The 17481-nt window shown below is 41.2% G+C and overlaps 1 protein-coding gene across 1 annotated transcript; it reads left to right on the top strand.

Moving 5' to 3' along the window:
* The first annotated feature begins 1251 nt into the window (after nucleotides 1–1251).
* Nucleotides 1252–14645, top strand: LOC126408950 (oxygen-regulated protein 1). Its single transcript, XM_050074756.1, has 6 exons — nucleotides 1252–1342; nucleotides 4059–4745; nucleotides 6637–6796; nucleotides 8037–11341; nucleotides 11762–11897; nucleotides 12099–14645. Exons 2-6 carry the CDS (start codon nucleotides 4074–4076, stop codon nucleotides 14243–14245), a joined length of 6420 nt encoding a protein of 2139 aa, XP_049930713.1. The 5' UTR covers nucleotides 1252–1342; nucleotides 4059–4073; the 3' UTR covers nucleotides 14246–14645.
* The last annotated feature ends 2836 nt before the right edge of the window (nucleotides 14646–17481 follow it).

Below are 17481 nucleotides of genomic sequence, written 5' to 3'. Positions count from 1 at the left end.
AAATGATTTGAATTATTGAACTGAGCAAAAATGCAATGTGCTGCTAATTACAATATATAACATACAGGATACAGTATAAAAAGGTTAAATACTGTGCAAAAAAGCACTTCATTTTTCACTAGCTCACAAGAGCCGAAGGCAAAGGTGTTACTGAAGCTTTTAGTTTATGCTTTTCCACACTCTGATGGAACTTTTCATATATTGTACTCTGTTTGACCCACACAGACCCCTCCTCCAGTCTGCATCTTCCAGGTCTCTGCACGTGCAAGTAGGAGGTGAAACAACTTTTACTCCATCAGGGGCAGTTGGGAATTGGCACAGTGTCTAGTGTCTCACAGTTACTGCAGTATAGTGACACAGCTCTCACCCCCTGATGCAATTAAATCATTAGCCACTTGAACAAACGTCTACACAACATGGTACAAACATATAGATATACCATATTAGCCCTCCAACTTTGGATAAAGCTGAAGAATTATAGTTACATTTCCTTTTAATTACATTAACCAGGACATTCAGTAAGTTCAAATGCTGATACATTGTGTGTTTTAAATCTGATGGTGGATTTCCAATGTCTGCTGTCAGGTAAAAGTGCTCTCTTAAGACCTTATTCTGCCTCATGCTGTCAGCAAGTGCGCAAAATCCTTAACCTAATCCCTATTAGGCCAAGACTTCTCAAATCTGATTATGTAGGCTGCTTGCAAATTGGAAAGAGTCCGAGCCACCTGTGGTATCTGTTGGAGCGGTCAAGATTTACTAATATCATTTTACCTGGAGAGACCTTCATGAACACCCACCACCCCCTCCTCTCCTTATTTCTGTAATTATTCTGGTCCTCAGTAATCCTTTTACTGTGCTCATTCACCTCTTCACTCTGTTACTACTTTCTCACTTTGTCTTTAAGTACAAATGATAAGGGAGAACTTAAAGGCTGTTTAGACAAAAGTGACTTTTATTTAATTTCTTTTTTTTTTTATTTTTTTTTTTTTTATTGAGACTTACGGGATCCATTAGCCATGATGTAAACCTGACAGCTGACCTAATAAAATTCAAATCCTACTCTTTCAGAAAATAAAACAATATTGCCATCCACTTGTGACTGAATCTCATACTGATAAAAAGTCAGTCTGCTTCTTTACAGCTCCTGTTGGTTTCCTTCATTTGTTATCTTGATATGCTGATTAAGTGTGAGCAAAGATTAGGCAAATTGGCCACGATGTTGCATGTCCCAAAATAGCCCTTCAACGCTGCTGAGAGGCTTTGACCAGCGCTCGGAGGAATAACGGATGCACACTTTCTGTTGTTTTAGCCACTATAATTAAGGTGAAATGTGAGATATACGGTAAGTCTTCTTCATTACCTTACTGTTGTCATGTTTGTTTACGAGGCAGTTATTTTCTAGAGGGTGTAATTTATCTAGGTAGTTGTGTATGGCCTGGCCTTTGTCTAAGTCTGTGTCAACATCTCGTTAGACTTGTGCTGTTCACAGTAACAATGTGGGTTATCAGTTTGGCAATAATGATGTAGAATCTGTTAAAACATTGTTAATCAGACTGATACTGTAGAATATTATACACCTTAGGAAACCTCTACAACAGGCTAAACAACAGAGGCTCCGTGCTCTTACACAAGGTGTTATCTCTTAATGTACTAATTACTGGTATGCTCTTTTCTACCGTGCTGTTTTTAGGCCTACTGATATTATGCAACTATAATGTCAACAACACCTTTATCATGCATTATAGCATAAATATAAATCTGCAAACAACATCAATGTGTTTAAAACCAGGAAAACAACATGTGTGCTTAAGAAAAAGCTTAAGACATTTAATCATTTAACTTACAGTACACTATATACATGTATTTTGCACTTCAGTTTCATGTTGTTCAGCTGTCTCTAGTTCACTTTACTCCTAAACCACTCAGCAAGTGTTTGCTGAATATTGCTAACAGTGTTGTTTTGGGTCCTCATGTGGCTTCTCCATCTTGACATGATGGAAAAATCTTGCCAAACACTCATCGTCTCCCATCACTGTTCAGCTGACTCTTTCTAAGTGATAAAAAACTGAGATTTTAGTCAACAGTGTTTTCAAAATCACCACAAGACTTCCTCTGAAGAAATATAGATCGATTGTTAAGAGTCTTGTATTGTACTTGGGCAGGCTTTATAAGGTTGCACCGGCTATCACATGAGCTGGTGTGCATTTCATTTTGACAGGGCGCAGTGTGAATCTAAGTGTAATTGTGTTATTTCTTAGAGACTGTTTTTCATGAAGGATTATGGGGTGGTGATGATGGATTCATTTGTCAGAGAAAATACACTATAACCTGTATCAAACTGGAACTTTTACCCCGACTTTAGAGGTGTAGAAAGGCACATGGGAGCATAAACGAGGCAACCCTTTTATGCCTCAGGCTGTATTAAATAATGTCACCTCCTTATGAAAAGCTAAGGGGCTGTAGGATTCCCTTTTCCTTTCCAGTGTTTATAAGCAATTTCATATTTCAGATTAAGTTTATTATTTATTTATTGTTATATTAGTGCTGCATTTTAACATGATCTTAACCACTTAGATGACAGTTTGAAACATAATCATCTAACTATCAATGTCAAGAAAACAGAATGTATGTATTTTCATTCCCCTAAGAAAACGATATCTATTTCTGGCGCTATTCATTTTGCGAATCACACACTTATATCACAGAAACCTACTCAACTCAACTCAACTCAACTCACATCTCACTTATCAACACCATATTCAGAACCTAACAAAGAAGCTCAACCAGAAATTGTATGTCTCCAACAAGGCCAGACCATATCTCACCCCTGCTGTTTCAGACACATATCCACATGCAATCATTCTCTCAGCATTATCCTACTGTCTCTCCATATGGTCCCTCACCACAAAGGAAACCACTGAACCCATAGCAAGACTATGCAACAGAGCTTACAAGATCCCATGATAACCGCCTTGACTTTTCAAAGCGACACAAATAATCTAGCCATTAAATTCTATTTTCAGATCCTAAACAACAACTTCAATCCCACACTTACTGCACTACTCCCAAGTTACAAGACAACAACACTCACACTAAGATCTGGAACGAGATTCCATACTACATTAGAGCAATAACCTCAATCAAACATTTCAAACATGCATATAAACACTATCTGATGGAAGGACAGATCTGCAACCATTGATTTAAATCCCATATTCCATTTTACTTACTCCGCTACAGTCTGCTACTTTGCATTGTCTATGTAGCTGCCTATGTTTTGTTGTTTTGCCTCTGCTGATTGTTTTTAATGTGTTTTTGTTGCATAACAGGGACCTGCTGAAAAACTGTTTTTAACTGAGTCAGGCCAGTTTTAACTGTAACACACAATGTTACTTTTAATTCCTTTCCTTTATAAGTAAATGAAATGAAATGAAGGAAAGCTGAGAGTGCACCCTTAAACATGTGTCTGCTTCATCAAACCAGAGAGAATTAATTAATGAACAAATTGGGCTACCTATAAGTCAAACATGGTTGTTTTGTAATCTGCAATTAGAATATAGTAGTTGTTTGTTTTTCTTTGTTTTTGTACTTTTAATGTAGTTCAGATCCCAGGAAAAAAAGCATCAAAATTGAGCTTGTTTATCAGATAAAAAGTGCCAGGGGAGAATCTCCTGGACCTTTGTTAGGGGGTGTCTTCAAATCCCAGAAACACCCCTGCGTATACTTGACTTGGGTCTGTTGTGACTAGATTTGCCTCTTGGCAAAGATGAGAGAGGACAGCAGACTTTGAAAGGTTGAATACAGGCAACTCATTTACCATACTGATAAATATTAATGTTTGTTTATCAAATGTTCCCTAGCCTTCTGTCATTTTGCAAAGGTGGGCCATGGGCAAAGCAAGTTGAGTGTAGGGGAAAGGTAGACATTGCTACCTTACCTGTTAATGCCAACCAAATACTCAAAAGACAAAGTATTGCTGATAAGCACAATTTACCATAATTTAAACATTACTGTAGTAACAAATGATCATTTTCCTTCCTCTCTCTGCTTTCTTTCAGCCCCCTCCACTCAACATGAGCAACACACCTGTCCAGGAGCCACCTGCCCAGGAACTGTCCTCCGGCAGTGTACACACGTTACCTTCCCGACCCTTACAGCCAACCTCTGACCCCTCAGCTTCTAAAAGAGTATGTTTCTACAAAAGCGGTGACTATAAATTCAGTGGGCATCGCATGGTCATCAATGCCCGCACCTTCAAGACATTTGATGGCCTACTGGACGCTCTGTCAAAGAAAGTGCCTCTGCCGTTTGGGGTGAGGACGGTCACCACACCTCGAGGGACCCACCTGATTAAGGCTTTGGATGACTTACATGACGGGGGATCGTATGTGTGTTCTGATCATAAACGGGTGAAGCCATTAAACCTGGATGAAGTGAACCGGCGGCAGGTGCCATGGAATGCCACCAGACCCCACAGTGCAGGGCGGCGGAGACGACAAGGATCTTTATTTGGTCAGTTTGGCAGGAGGAATGACATCCTCACCAACAGGCCAGCAAAGGTCACTGAGAGGGTGGCAGTTCGGACACCAAAGAAGCTTGTGGTCATCAAGAACAGGGATCCCACTGTTAAACGCACAATAGTATTGCAGAGAAGAACAGCACCAACGTTTGATGCTTTACTGGATTACCTCTCCCAGATTCTGCAGTTCCCAGTGTTGAAACTCTTCTCTACAGACGGCAGGAGAGTAAGTATTTGGCAAACTGAAAATGGATTCATGCTAATTTAAAGCAGCTCCTGAAAGCATTACAAGGAGCTTCTTTTGTGAAATGTATTATGGGTAAATATGTGCGTAGAACTATTTTGTCAAATTTGGTGAGAAAATCGATACCACTCTCATGTCTGTCTGTTCAACATGAAGCTGTTGCTAGCAGATTGTTAGCTTAGCTTAGCATAAAGTATGGAACTAAACAGGCAACCAGTAGAGACTCCAGGAAGTCACTTCCTGTGCTCAGCTCCTCCTGCACACCCCACACCGTTTATGTAGAAACTATTGTCTTTCAACCAAACTGCACCTGCCAACCAAATCAATGAGCAGAAGGAAGCGTGCATCTACTCCTGGACCAGAGGCTTGTGCTCATGACAGTGCAAGATGTAAACATTAATGGCGTCCTCCTCGGCTGAGCTGTAATGTTAGCTAACTGACTGGTGCTAGGTGAGCTAGCAGGAGATGCACACTTCCTTCTGTGCAGTGATATGGTTGGCAGGTGTAGTTGGGTTGTAAGAAAATAGTTCCCACGTGAAACTGTTTACAAAAAGGTCTGTGGATTATCTTGGTTATTCTGGTTTCTGGAAAGAGACATTGCTGTTGAGTGTTTTTATATTGGTGCTTTGAGCACCACAAGCTGAGTGCCATCTCAGACAGACATCTCTACTTTTGAGATGGAATGTCCCTTTAAACAAATGAGATATATTTCCAGTCTTTATGCTAAATGGCTGATGGCTCCAGCTTCATGTTGAATGGATAGACAGGAGTGATATCGCTATTCTCACCTACAACTCTTGGAAAGAAAACAAATAATTATGTTTCCTGAAATGTTTTTGTTTGAAGTCACTCTGAAACGGAAGTTACAGCATCTTTAGCCCCAGGATTGTGATGCAATTAAATCATTCAGATTTCATTGGATCTCTCAAAGTGGCTGTGGTTAGGTAGTAGTGTTCACCTTTACCCACACCTCCCACAACCACTTTGTTAAATGAGGTGGACGAGGGACAAACAAATACACTAAACCTTGATCAACATCCTTTGGAAATTTGAGCAAAGCTTGCCAGCTGAAATCACTATAAATAGGTTATGCTATGATTTTGCTCTGCTAGCTACCCACTAGCTAACAGTGCTTTTATATGATGGGTGAAGTGTCACCCCAAACATTTGATTGGATATTTTTTATTCATTACATTCACGTCAGTTAGTTTGACAGTTTTTCACAAAACAAAAATAAATTGTTGTTGTGGAATCACTGTATGTCAGACTGAGCTTTTATTCATCGAGCACTGATTTAATCTCAGCTTTGAACCAAGAAACATCCAAGAAATAGTGGGTGATATTGTATTCACATACACAAAACGGTGCTGCAGTAAAACTAAAACAAATAACTGTTATGGGCTTTATTTTCATTCTTGTATTGTAACTTGTATTACTAGAAATTAGGAATCAAGGCTTTCACCCTGTTACTTTACACTTTACAAGTATTCCAAGAAGTGCTAAGACGTGCTATCAAAATCTCTACCCCCTAGTGATTTATCAGTCGTAATCCTTCTTGTCCCGTCAACAGGAACAGACTTCCTGTTAAAGGTTAAGAGTGTTGAGAACCTTTCAGTGCATCCATCTTATTCCTCTAGAACTGCTTTATCATCTGTGATAAGATAGATAGATAGATAGATAGATAGATAGATAGATAGCACCTTGATACACTATGTAAATATGAATATAGTTGAACTACCAGCAAGCTACTGCACAATGTAGTTAAATTATTAGTTTGTTGTTGTTCACTGCTCCCCAACACTGTGGGGAGTGCAGATATACAACCAGTTTAAAGTGCCTAGCGTAACAAGAAGTGTTTCTGCTCCTCTTTCAGGTTGACGGTCTCGCAGGACTTATCCTGTGCTCTGGAGTTGTTGTGGCAGCGGGCAATGAGCCATTCAGATTAGCAAACTACAGTTTTCAAGGAACGGGCCAGATGGCACAAGTGATGTACATGGACACTATGGAGCCATCTACGCTACAGCCCAGATCTCGTAAGTTGTACTCAGTACTCCTACAAACTGACAACATAGTAATTATTCGCAAATGCAAAGAATACAAAGAAAGAATGAAAACTTGACAGTTGAACATTTTAACACCATAAACACATACTTTGTTTGCAGACTTTTATGCATTCAAACATGTCTTGTGGGGACATTTACAGTGACACAGCTCGTAATGAGTGTGACATAATGGTTAAAAGAAAGAACAATGCCATCACTTCATTTTATCCACAATGGTGATGAAGTGTGCTTCATATGTGGAATACAATGGTTATTTGTTGTTAACCCAAGTTAGCACAACTGAAGTAAAAACAAACAAACAAACAAACAAACAAACAAACAAACAAACACATTTGCACTATTTATAGTGCTACCCCTATGAATCTGTGAGCTCATGTTTCATTGGCTCTGGCAAATGCATTGGATCCCCCTCCCATTCAGACAGATATCCAGCCAGCCTGGCCTGGGCCGGGCTAAACACAACCATTCTTTTACCATGGGGTGGGTTTGATATCATGATTGACGAAGGAGCATCATCAGTCTACATTTCAAAAGCCACACATCACACATTTCGTTGCTCTGTTGCGTCTAGTCTGCTCTGTCCAGCACAGCGCACAAGGCTCATGAAACCTAGATCAAACTGTCAAACTAGGCAGTGCTGATCAAATATAAATCAAATTCTTTGTTACTACATTGCCTTTTCTAGAAAGTTTTCAGAAACATTTTTTAGTGTACTGTTTAGCTGTAATTTGAGAAAGGTTTCAGACCAGTCTGCTAGTTTTTTCTTGCTTAAAAACAGACCAAGCACCACCTCAACCTGCATGCTCATTCAGCGCTATGTCACATGTTTCATTGCTCTGACTGGAGTCTTTTCAAATGCACCCAGAGGTAATTTGGTCTGCACTCACTGATAACACCCTCTGAAAATCAAAATAAACTGATAAGTTTTAGACTAATTTACCTTTGTGAATTAGTCTGACAATGCCAGGCTAGTGCTATCTAACTGTTGTGGATAGTGTTTGTTTTATCTGTCCTGAGCCTTGACCTCATTACAATGAAACTGACCCCTCAAAGGAATAGTTGAGCATTTTTTAAATGTAAAACTATTCTTTTAAATATACCTACCAAACCACTATTAATACTCTATGATGCTTTTTATAATGTCCCTAACTATTTTGTAATGTGTTTCTCTTTGTATCCCCTCTCTTTCATCAAACACCTCCAACTAAAGAGAACAACAAATCTTTGTCGAGTGGAAGAGGCTCAAGGAATTTTTCCTTATCATCAGAGAGATATATTGTCAACCAGATAAACAAGTCCAGAAATGGAAGCACGAATGGCCACCTGCATCACCACAATACATCATTTGAAACGGAGGTCAACCATCGTCCCACATCTGTAGAGACATGTGGAACTGGGAGGGTCGATAATCAGCATCATTCTTGCATTGTACCTCAGGACGACGACATCGAAAAGTCTTTCCGTGTCAATCAAGATGGCAGCATGACAGTGGAGATGAAAGTTCGTCTGACCATTAAGGAGGAGGAAATGCTCCACTGGACAACCACACTCAGCCGCTCCAGCCTTAGAAAGGGGACAGTTTGTGCCTCGATTTCAGAGTCAGGCAACAGCTCACCTGACTCAAACAACGCCATTGCCAAAGACTCCTCTAGCATCAGTGAAGATGAAACGAAAGAGGAGAACCATTCCGCTGGAGCTGGAAAGTGTGTCGGCTTTAACAATGAGCGAGCATATGAGGGCTATGCATCCACAGCTTTGGGGAAAGCAAAAACTGGTTTCAAACGCACTCCTACTCCAGGTCCTCGGCACGTTATGAAGAAGGCGTCTGTTGAGAGTGTGAAGATGGTGACTGAGTCAGGGGTTCAGGAAAGCACCCTGGGACATTATTCCTATATGGAAAGGATGGCTGATGGTGAGATGACTGAGGGATACTGCGTTGTCAGACAGAGTAGCAGCAGCAACAGGCCAATCCCAAAGCCTCGGAAAACGGCATCTGCTGGAGCGAGCAACAAAGGCTCCCACTCCTCCATCAGGTCGTCAGGAGTAGCTGAAGTCCTTCAGATACAGAATAATGGGATGGAGGTTACAGAGACTGTGATGCATATTTATGAGAGTCAAGGCTGCTACGACAACTACTTTGCAAACGAGGAATATAGCACAGATGGTGTGCCCTTGCAAGGCTCCACTCCAGCCCCAGAAAGCAGACCGTCCACTGACTCACTGTGTCGTTCATCCAGCAATGATTGTGATATAGATTTTAGCCGGCAACCACCCACTACTGACTCACTACAAAGACAGAGAGAGGAAATGTTGTCGTTGTCATCAGAGCCAATAACTCCAACACATGAGATTATTGCAACAAACTCCCAAACACAAGAGACAGTAAAGAATGACAAAACTCTTAAAAGTGAGACAAAGAAAAAGATGAATAAACCTGCTCGGAATCAGAAGGCTTCAACTTCAACAAGCAGCTCAGATAAAAAGCAAAAGGACAGCATGGTTACCCCTCCAAAAAGTAGCAAACATTCATCTACAGACAAGCTCAGCAGCAATGCCAGTGCTGGAAAAAAGACTTTAAGTTCATCAGAAAGTGCTAACGGTGGTCGAAAGAGTAGAGGAGCAGAAAAGCCTCAAATTAAGAAGGGTGAAAAGACAGCCAAGATAGAGCAAGCCTTATTAGCTAGCACCGAAAATGTGAGAAGGACTCCACCGAAGAGGCAAAACATAACTAAAGCAGCTGCTAGAGATAATGGCCACAATGTAAATACTCCAACTGTGAGGCCTCAAATGAAGAAGAACATGTCAGACATTTTACAACCCAAGAAATCACATTTGTCAAGCAAAAAGACAGTTAGCAAGCCCAAATCCATGACTGAAAACAGAACACCATCACCTAAAAAGGCTTTAGAGTTGGCTGAGAGTTTTTCAATGCCTTCTCTCAATCCTTCACCCACTGAAATCCACCAATATGTTGAGAACTGGTTGGACAAAGTCAACCCAGACCCAGTGCCATATGCTGAGGAGGCCATCACAGATGAATCAGAGCCCCAGACAAAAGTTGTGTTTCAGATTGGCGGTGATTCTGAATCGGACGAAAAGACAGAATGCCAGTCTCATCTAGATGAGAATGTTCCATCACCCGCTGATAGTATCAAGAAATCAGCTTCTTGTCTATCAGTACCTCACTGTCATGAACCTACAACTCTGCTGCCCAATGACCAGTATATGAGAGGTTTATGTGTTTCAATGCCGAGTGTCAGAGTCGATCCTGTGTATGAGGAGAACAGACTGAGGCCACACAAATCTGCAGAGGCCATCGGTCCAGCTGACAATCCGTCATCTTCTTCTGCATCCAATGTTATGGAGTCAAGAGCAAAAATAAAACCTGTCCTGCGGGAACTTTACTCATCGATTCACTGCATCAGAAGTGTGTGTGAAACCAACACAACATCCAACCTTGAGAGGTCAAACAGCCTTCCCGATTTCTCAGCACAGGTGGCGTCAGTGTTCGGCTCGTCATGTAAAGCCTTCATGTCATTCTTATCAGTGATGACTCTGCGAGATAACCTATCTGGGTCTACGCCGGGACTTAGCAGCCAATCAAGAAGCCCCTCCGAGGCCATGCTGATGTTGGAATCCCTGCAAAAGATTACTGCCATCGAGGATGAGGAAGAGCTGAGGGCAAGTCTGACGGATCTGCAGAGTAGAGCGTCTTCTCAGTTGAGAGAACGCTGGAAGGATTTCCAGATCATGAGAGAGAGGCTTGAAAGTGAACCGCTGTCTCCCAGAGTTTCAGAAACAGAATTCGCCCTGGATGTTTTCTCTGAAGGGGGTGATGCATTCGAGGACATTGATGAGCTGATGGACGAGCTGAATATGCCAGAAGACCTTAGAGCAGAGATTTCTTCAACAATCCAACAAGCTAAAAGTTTTTATCCTGTAGAGGAGAGCACCTTTGTAGAAACTGAAGTAAACCAGTCGGACACGGAGGAAGATGTGGAAAAATTTGGTGAAGAGTGCAATGATGAAACGAAACAATCACCGGAGCCTGATACTACATGTACAGCTGAGGATATTACTACTAATAATTATTTTGAACAGGCCAAAATGCTGAACGAATCAGAGCAAGAACCTGAAAAAGAATCAGAAATATCACAGACAGAAAAAGATGAGCCCTTAATAGACAAAGGAAATGAAAAAGAACAAAAGGAAGAAGAGGAACAAGATGAGGAGGATAGAGAGGGGGTGACTGATGGAGAGGATGGAGATACCAAAGAGATAGATGTTGATGGTGGGGGTGGTGAGATTAAAGAGACCGAAACAGGTAAAACAGAAAGGGAGGAAGAGGCAGAAGAGGGGGAAGTGACAGAAGTGGATGACAAGGGGCAGGAGATTTCAGAAATGGCAAAAGGAAGTGTAGAGGAGGAGGAGGAAAAATCTGTTCAGGAAGTCAGGGAAGGGACAGAGGAAGAGATGACAGTGGATGAGGATGAAGAGGAAGAGAAATTAGAAGAAGCAGAGGAGGGATTAATGGATGAAGAAGTTCAAGAAGCAAGAGAGGATGATATTATTGAACAGACAGAGGAGGAAGAGGAAAGGGCGGATGAGGTTGGTAAAGAAGAAAAGGGGAAGGAATCGACAACCGAGAAGAGGCAAGACCAAGAAACTGAAGAAGAGGCAGATGGGGTTAATGAGGAATCAGATGAAGGAGAGGAAGTAGGAAATATTGAGGTAATGGAGGAGGAGAAAGAAGAGGCAGATGAGGTTATTGGGGAGAAAAGTGAAGAAGAGGAAGTAGAAAATATCAGTGAAGAAGGGGAGGAGGATAGAGAAGAAGCGGATGAGGTTATTGGAGGGATGGATGAAGGAGAGGAAGTAGGAAGTATTGAAGAAGTGGAGGAAGAGAAAGAAGAGGCAGATGAGGTTATTGGGGAGAAAAGTGAAGAAGAGGAAGAAGGAAATACTGAAGAAGTGGAGGAAGTGGAGGCAGATGAGGTTACTGGGGAGAAAGATGAAGGAGAGGAAATAGGCAGTATTGAAGAAGTGGAGGAGGAGGAAGAAGATGAAGCAGGTGAGGTTACTGGGGAGAAAGATGAAAGAGAGGAAGTAGGAAACACAGAAGAAGAGGAGGGAGAAACTGATGCAGATGAGGTTACTGGAGAGAAAGATGACGGAGGGGAAGTAGGGAACACAGAAGAAGAAGAGGGAGAAACTGATGCAGATGAAGTTACTGGGGAGAAAGATGAAGGAGAGGAAGTAGAAAACATTGAAGAAGTGGAAGAGGGAGAGGAAGAGGAAACAGATGAGGAAGTAGAGGAAGTAGGAAATATTGAGGAAGTGGATGAGGGAGAGGAGAAGGAGGAAGAAGAAGAAGCAGATGATGAAGACTTTCAGGAGGAAGCAGGGGATGGTATTGAGCTTAATGAGGAAAACAACGAGGAAATGAAGGAAGTTATTGAGGAAATAGATAAAGGAGATGAGGTAATTGAAGAGACGGAGGAGGAGAAGGAGGAAGAAGAAACAGATATGGTCACTGAGAGAGCTGTAGAGGAGGAGGTTATTGAGGAGGAGGATGATGAAGATGAAAAGGCTGGGGAAGAAGATGAGGAAGAGGACAAAACGGAGGTGGTAAGTGAGGAAAACGATGAGGAAGAAGAGCAAGAACAAGATGTGGTGGAGGATGGTGAGGCTGTTGAGGTTATAAATATTGAAGAAAGGGGTACTACCGATGAGGAAGAGGAGGGAGAAGACATTGACAAGAATATAGAGGAGGAAGAAGAGTGTAGCGAGGGTGAAGAAAGTGGGAAAGAGCTGGAGAAAACAGGAAGTAGTCTTGACGAAGAATCGGAGGAAGAAAAAGACGTTGTGGAGGAGATTGAGATTAAAGAAAATATGAAATCAGGGGAAATGCTAGTTGAAGAGGTGGGGGAAGACGATGAAGACAATGAAAGTAATGAGTTAAATGAGGGTTTAGATGAAGAGGAAGAGCACGAATCAAAGGATGAGGTAGAGCAAGATAATGCTACAGATGATGCAGATAGTATTACCAGTGGTACAGATTGTAAAAACGTGCTAGAGGAGGCCTCATATTTGCAGCAGCAGAGTAGCGAAGAAGCAGATGTTGATACAAAGGTAGCAGAACATAATACTGAATCATCAACCAAGTCCTCTGAGGGTCAGTGTGAGGATGATAAAGGTAATGGAACAGACACCGTTAATGAACTTGATACAGAAGATGGAGGGGAGTCTCATGAGGGAGGAAGCGGCAATCTGCCACATCCAGTGGAAATATCACAGGAATTACTTGACTTCGTTAACTCTGCCTTGCAGTCCTCTTCACTTATATTCACGTACGACCCTCAGGGGAACATCAGGATAGAGCCAGATAAAGCTCGAGTAACTCAAACTAAGCAAATTGTAATCCCAAAAAGCAAAAAGGATGTTTCATATGGCTTAAAGCGTCTCCCGAGCCCAAGCACCTCGGATTTGTCTGACTACAGGCCAGAAACTTCAGAGAGTGGTGGATATAAAACTCAAGACTCCGTAGATATTGTCACAGAGAGTGGAGAAGAGTCTTCTTCAGTCTGCCAACGTAGGACTGATAACTCTAACAGAAGGACAAATGCTGAGCGAGTTAACTCCAATCTGTCCGTTGCAAGTCACTCAGAGGAGTTGCAAAATTCCCAATTAAAAAGTGGAGGTAGTTTCTCTTCTTTTGACTCAGGCACTAAGGCCTCAAAGGAGGACCTGTCTTATTTCAGTGCTGCAAGCTCACAAAAGGCAGATACCGAACCTGTCAGAGAGGCCACAGGGTGCATTTCTTCCTCCCCAAAAAAAGACTTAGCTGATGGGGTTTTGATCGACCAAGGTAGATGGTTGCTCAAGGAGAATCACCTCATCAGAAAATCTCCTCCAGTCTCCCTGGGAATGTACGGTCAATTAGACAGCACATCCATAGACACAGGTCAGGAGAACAATAGCGAGGATTCCCCGTCTCATTGTAAAACCCAGCACAACCCTCTCGTAGCTATATCCTCATCAGAGCTTGAGGAGATGGCGAAGCCTCAAACTCCGAAGTGCACCTACTACAACATGTCACATGGAAGTGATTCGGACCCCTTTTTGGATGATTCCAGTGTCAAAAGTGCGAAAAAAGATGCAAGCAGCGTAAAAGGGAGAGGCGTCAGGGTGTCACCTACGATTGATACAACCAAAACCTGGGCGAGTAAAAATGGTAGTCTGTCTTCATTTGCATCAGTTGAGTTTAAAATACCAGACAGGAAAGTGCATCCTGAGGGGGAGCCCTCAGCTGTGACAAGGGCAAGAAGGACATCTAGTGGAGGGGGGAGTGTACTGCAAGCACAAGACTCCCTCGACACTTTACATGTGAGATGTGGCCAATACTGTCCCATTCTATAACAGCAGGACTTAATCACTCACAGAAATAATCACACTCACACTGGTCCTGTGTGTGATATTAGTCTCAGCTGTGGTTATTTTGTTCTAATGCAGGTAGACATTTTCTGTGTTTCCTCAGATAATCATGAACAAAAACTTTTCTTGCAGCACCGGACCTACGAACTGGTGATTGGAGAGAGTTGTGCCTCTTATTTATGTTTGAATATAGTCAGAAATGTATGTTTACACACATTAACTTCAGTGTTGGTGGCTGAGGAGCTCAAAAAACTCGAATATAACACTATCAGCAAACAAGAACAACTCTTCTTTGTTACTGATTCAATGCTCCAGACTGTACTTCAGTGTATTATGTATTATTACCACAGTACCAAATGTCATCAGTTTCTTTTTTTTCCCCCAATACATCAGAGAAATGACTGTCTGCCAAGAGACAACGATTTAATTGCTTGTTTGGGTTCTTCCAGAATATGCGATGCATGTTCAGTGATTACTACATTTCCAAAGACAGCTGTGGATACTCTCAGGGATTTAACAAAGGACTACTGTGTTCCAACTGAGAACTGATTATTCTTTGATAACAACATTCCTAAATTCATTATAAGGCAGCTTCTGACAAAATGTTGTTTTTGGCTGTACAAATTTTGATTCAATTACTCAATAAACCATGCTTCATTTTTTAATTGTGTTTATGGTTGCCATACTAAACCCATTAGAAAACAGCTTCTCTCTACCTCAGCTCAAGTTTGTTACCCAGGCTGTCTGTTATAGGAAGTCATCAGGTTATTTTTTCAGACATTGGAAAGCTCCTTCCAGAGCCAGAGAACATTACTCGTTATTTTTCACGGGCTGAGAAATACTGCCTGTACTGGTAAACTGATGTGGAAGTTTCAAATCAATTAAGTGCATTTTAAAGTTGGGCTGTTTTGACTGGACAGTGTGGATTTCATAAATCTAACACTTACATGGTTTGGGAAAGGAAAGGATGCAAATCTAGGCAGATACAAATATAATAGTATTGCCAAAAAAATGCATCCCTTTCAGACACTACTTTTGGCTGTGTGGTGTGAATATGTAATGTTTATCTTAGCTGAAATACTGATATCAGTATCAGTAGCCTCCACCTCTTAAAGGGACAGTTCACCCCCAATTCAAAAATACATATTTGTCCTCTTACCTGTAGTGCTATTTATCAATCTAGATTGTGTTGGTATGAGCTGCCCAGTGTTGGAGATATCAGCCGTAGAGATGTCAACAATGTTTCTTACCAGAAGTTACTCTATTTTCTAAGTTACTATTTTATTTCTGCCAAATTACACCTGCCAACTGTATCACTGCACAGAAGGAAGTGTGCATCTACACATGGATGAGAGGCTTGTGGTCATGACAGTGTGAGATATTAACATTGATAGCATCCTTAGCTGAGCTAACGTGAGCTACCTCAATGGTGCTAGGTGAGCTAGCAGTAGAAGCAGATGCACGCTTTCCTCTCCAGTCGGTGGGTATAGTTTGAAAGAAATGAAATAGTTCTGACGTGAAGTCTAGGTCTAGTAATACTGTAGAAGACATCTCTATGGTCGATATCTCCAGCACTCGGCAACTCACACCAAAATAATATAGACTGTAAAATAGCACATCGGGTAAGAGGGAAAATATGTAATTATTGGTTTTGGGGTGAACTGTCCCTTTAAATTCCTGTTCAAACAATGTTAGTAGCAAATATATAGTTTCACTCACCTGGTCTGAGAAAGGAGGGATGCAATTCTCGGCAGGTAATAGAACATCTGCCAAATAATGCACCCAAACTGTAACTTTACACCGAGAGACCAATGAATCCAATGGGGTAATCAGAGTATATTTTGGGCTATTTGGCTTAATGGGTTAGTATATGTGTCTGAAATGCTGAAAAACAAAGCAAAAGAGAACACCAAAGAGTCCACTGTCAGAAATATTGTGAGATTAATCAAGTAAACTGCAAATTTCAGACCATTCATATCAACAAACTGCCACTTATTGAGAAAAATCTATGCATAAATTAGTTGCTGAAGAGAATTATTAGTACTACTAACATGCTTCTGAATGGCTTCATAGGTAAGCAAAGTATCTAATTTTCTGAGTCTCTGTCTGAGTTTGAACCATCTGTTATAGTATGTAGCCCAGGATGAATTTCTGTACACGCAGTCATATTTTTAAGTTTATGAAAGGTGCCTTTTAAAAAGTTTAAGGATGCACATCTGTGTGTGGTTTTAAAGTTTTAGTTTCAGTATCAGCAACAAAATAGCTGCGAGTTCATTTCAACAATAATTTTAACAGCATAGTTTTTTAAATATCAGTAGGTCAGTCAGTGAATGAGGAGGTTGCAGAAAAATATTTGAATCACAGACCTTATTGTGGGACATTATTTACGGCATTTATGGTAAATTAGCTATTGAGGCCCAGTTGCGAGTTTATAGCTACTGCACATTTTTGTAATAACATGCAATGTTGTGAGCAGATTGCATTTTAGAAAGCGTCTTTTCATTTAAGGAAAAAAACAGTAATCTTCTGTTTCCTACAAATTTCATTCTGGGGTGAAATGAAGAAAAAAAAGTGGTGAAAATGATCCCATTAATGATTGCCTCGAAGCATCTCTGTCCTGCAGTGACAGTTGACTTTCATCAGGTTACTGACTAAGAGAAGCATGTGAATTCGGAATGAGCCTGAGGCTTACGATATTAACTTTATTCTTGGAAATAAAGTCGGCTATAGCAGCACAGTGCCAAAGTCCCAGCTCCAGCCCAGCCCTGACTCATACAGGGTTTCTCTCAAATCTTTTAAAATGATCACGTAAAGGTGGCAAAAAAGATGATTTACTTCAATATTATTCTGAATTCTGACACAAAATTGTTACAGTGAGGTATAAATAGGTATCATAAGTGTATTTTATTTCTTCCCTCACACTTGAAGGGTTTGTCTCACTGTTATTCACATATCCTGAGGCAGGTGAACATGCAGAAGAGAGGGGAGTGTCATCTGCAGCTGTCAGTCAGTCTGGGTGATGCCCCCTGATGCAGTCAGGCATATGTAAGTGACACTTACTGACAGAATGGCTTCAAATATGCGGATATTCTTAAAATTAGTACGTGTGTTTCTTTGGCTCATTTGAGAATGCTGTATATTTGACAGATTTTACATGTTGATTTTGTGCTAATGACTGAGGCAAATGCTGGGAAGTTATTCTTCCCCTATTTCCCCTCCTG

Source organism: Epinephelus moara, chromosome 21 (assembly GCF_006386435.1).
Source record: "Epinephelus moara isolate mb chromosome 21, YSFRI_EMoa_1.0, whole genome shotgun sequence".
Taxonomy (NCBI): Eukaryota; Metazoa; Chordata; class Actinopteri; order Perciformes; family Serranidae; genus Epinephelus; species Epinephelus moara.
The sequence above is the reverse complement of the archived record's forward strand: the minus strand, read 5'-3'. Positions and strand labels throughout refer to the sequence as shown.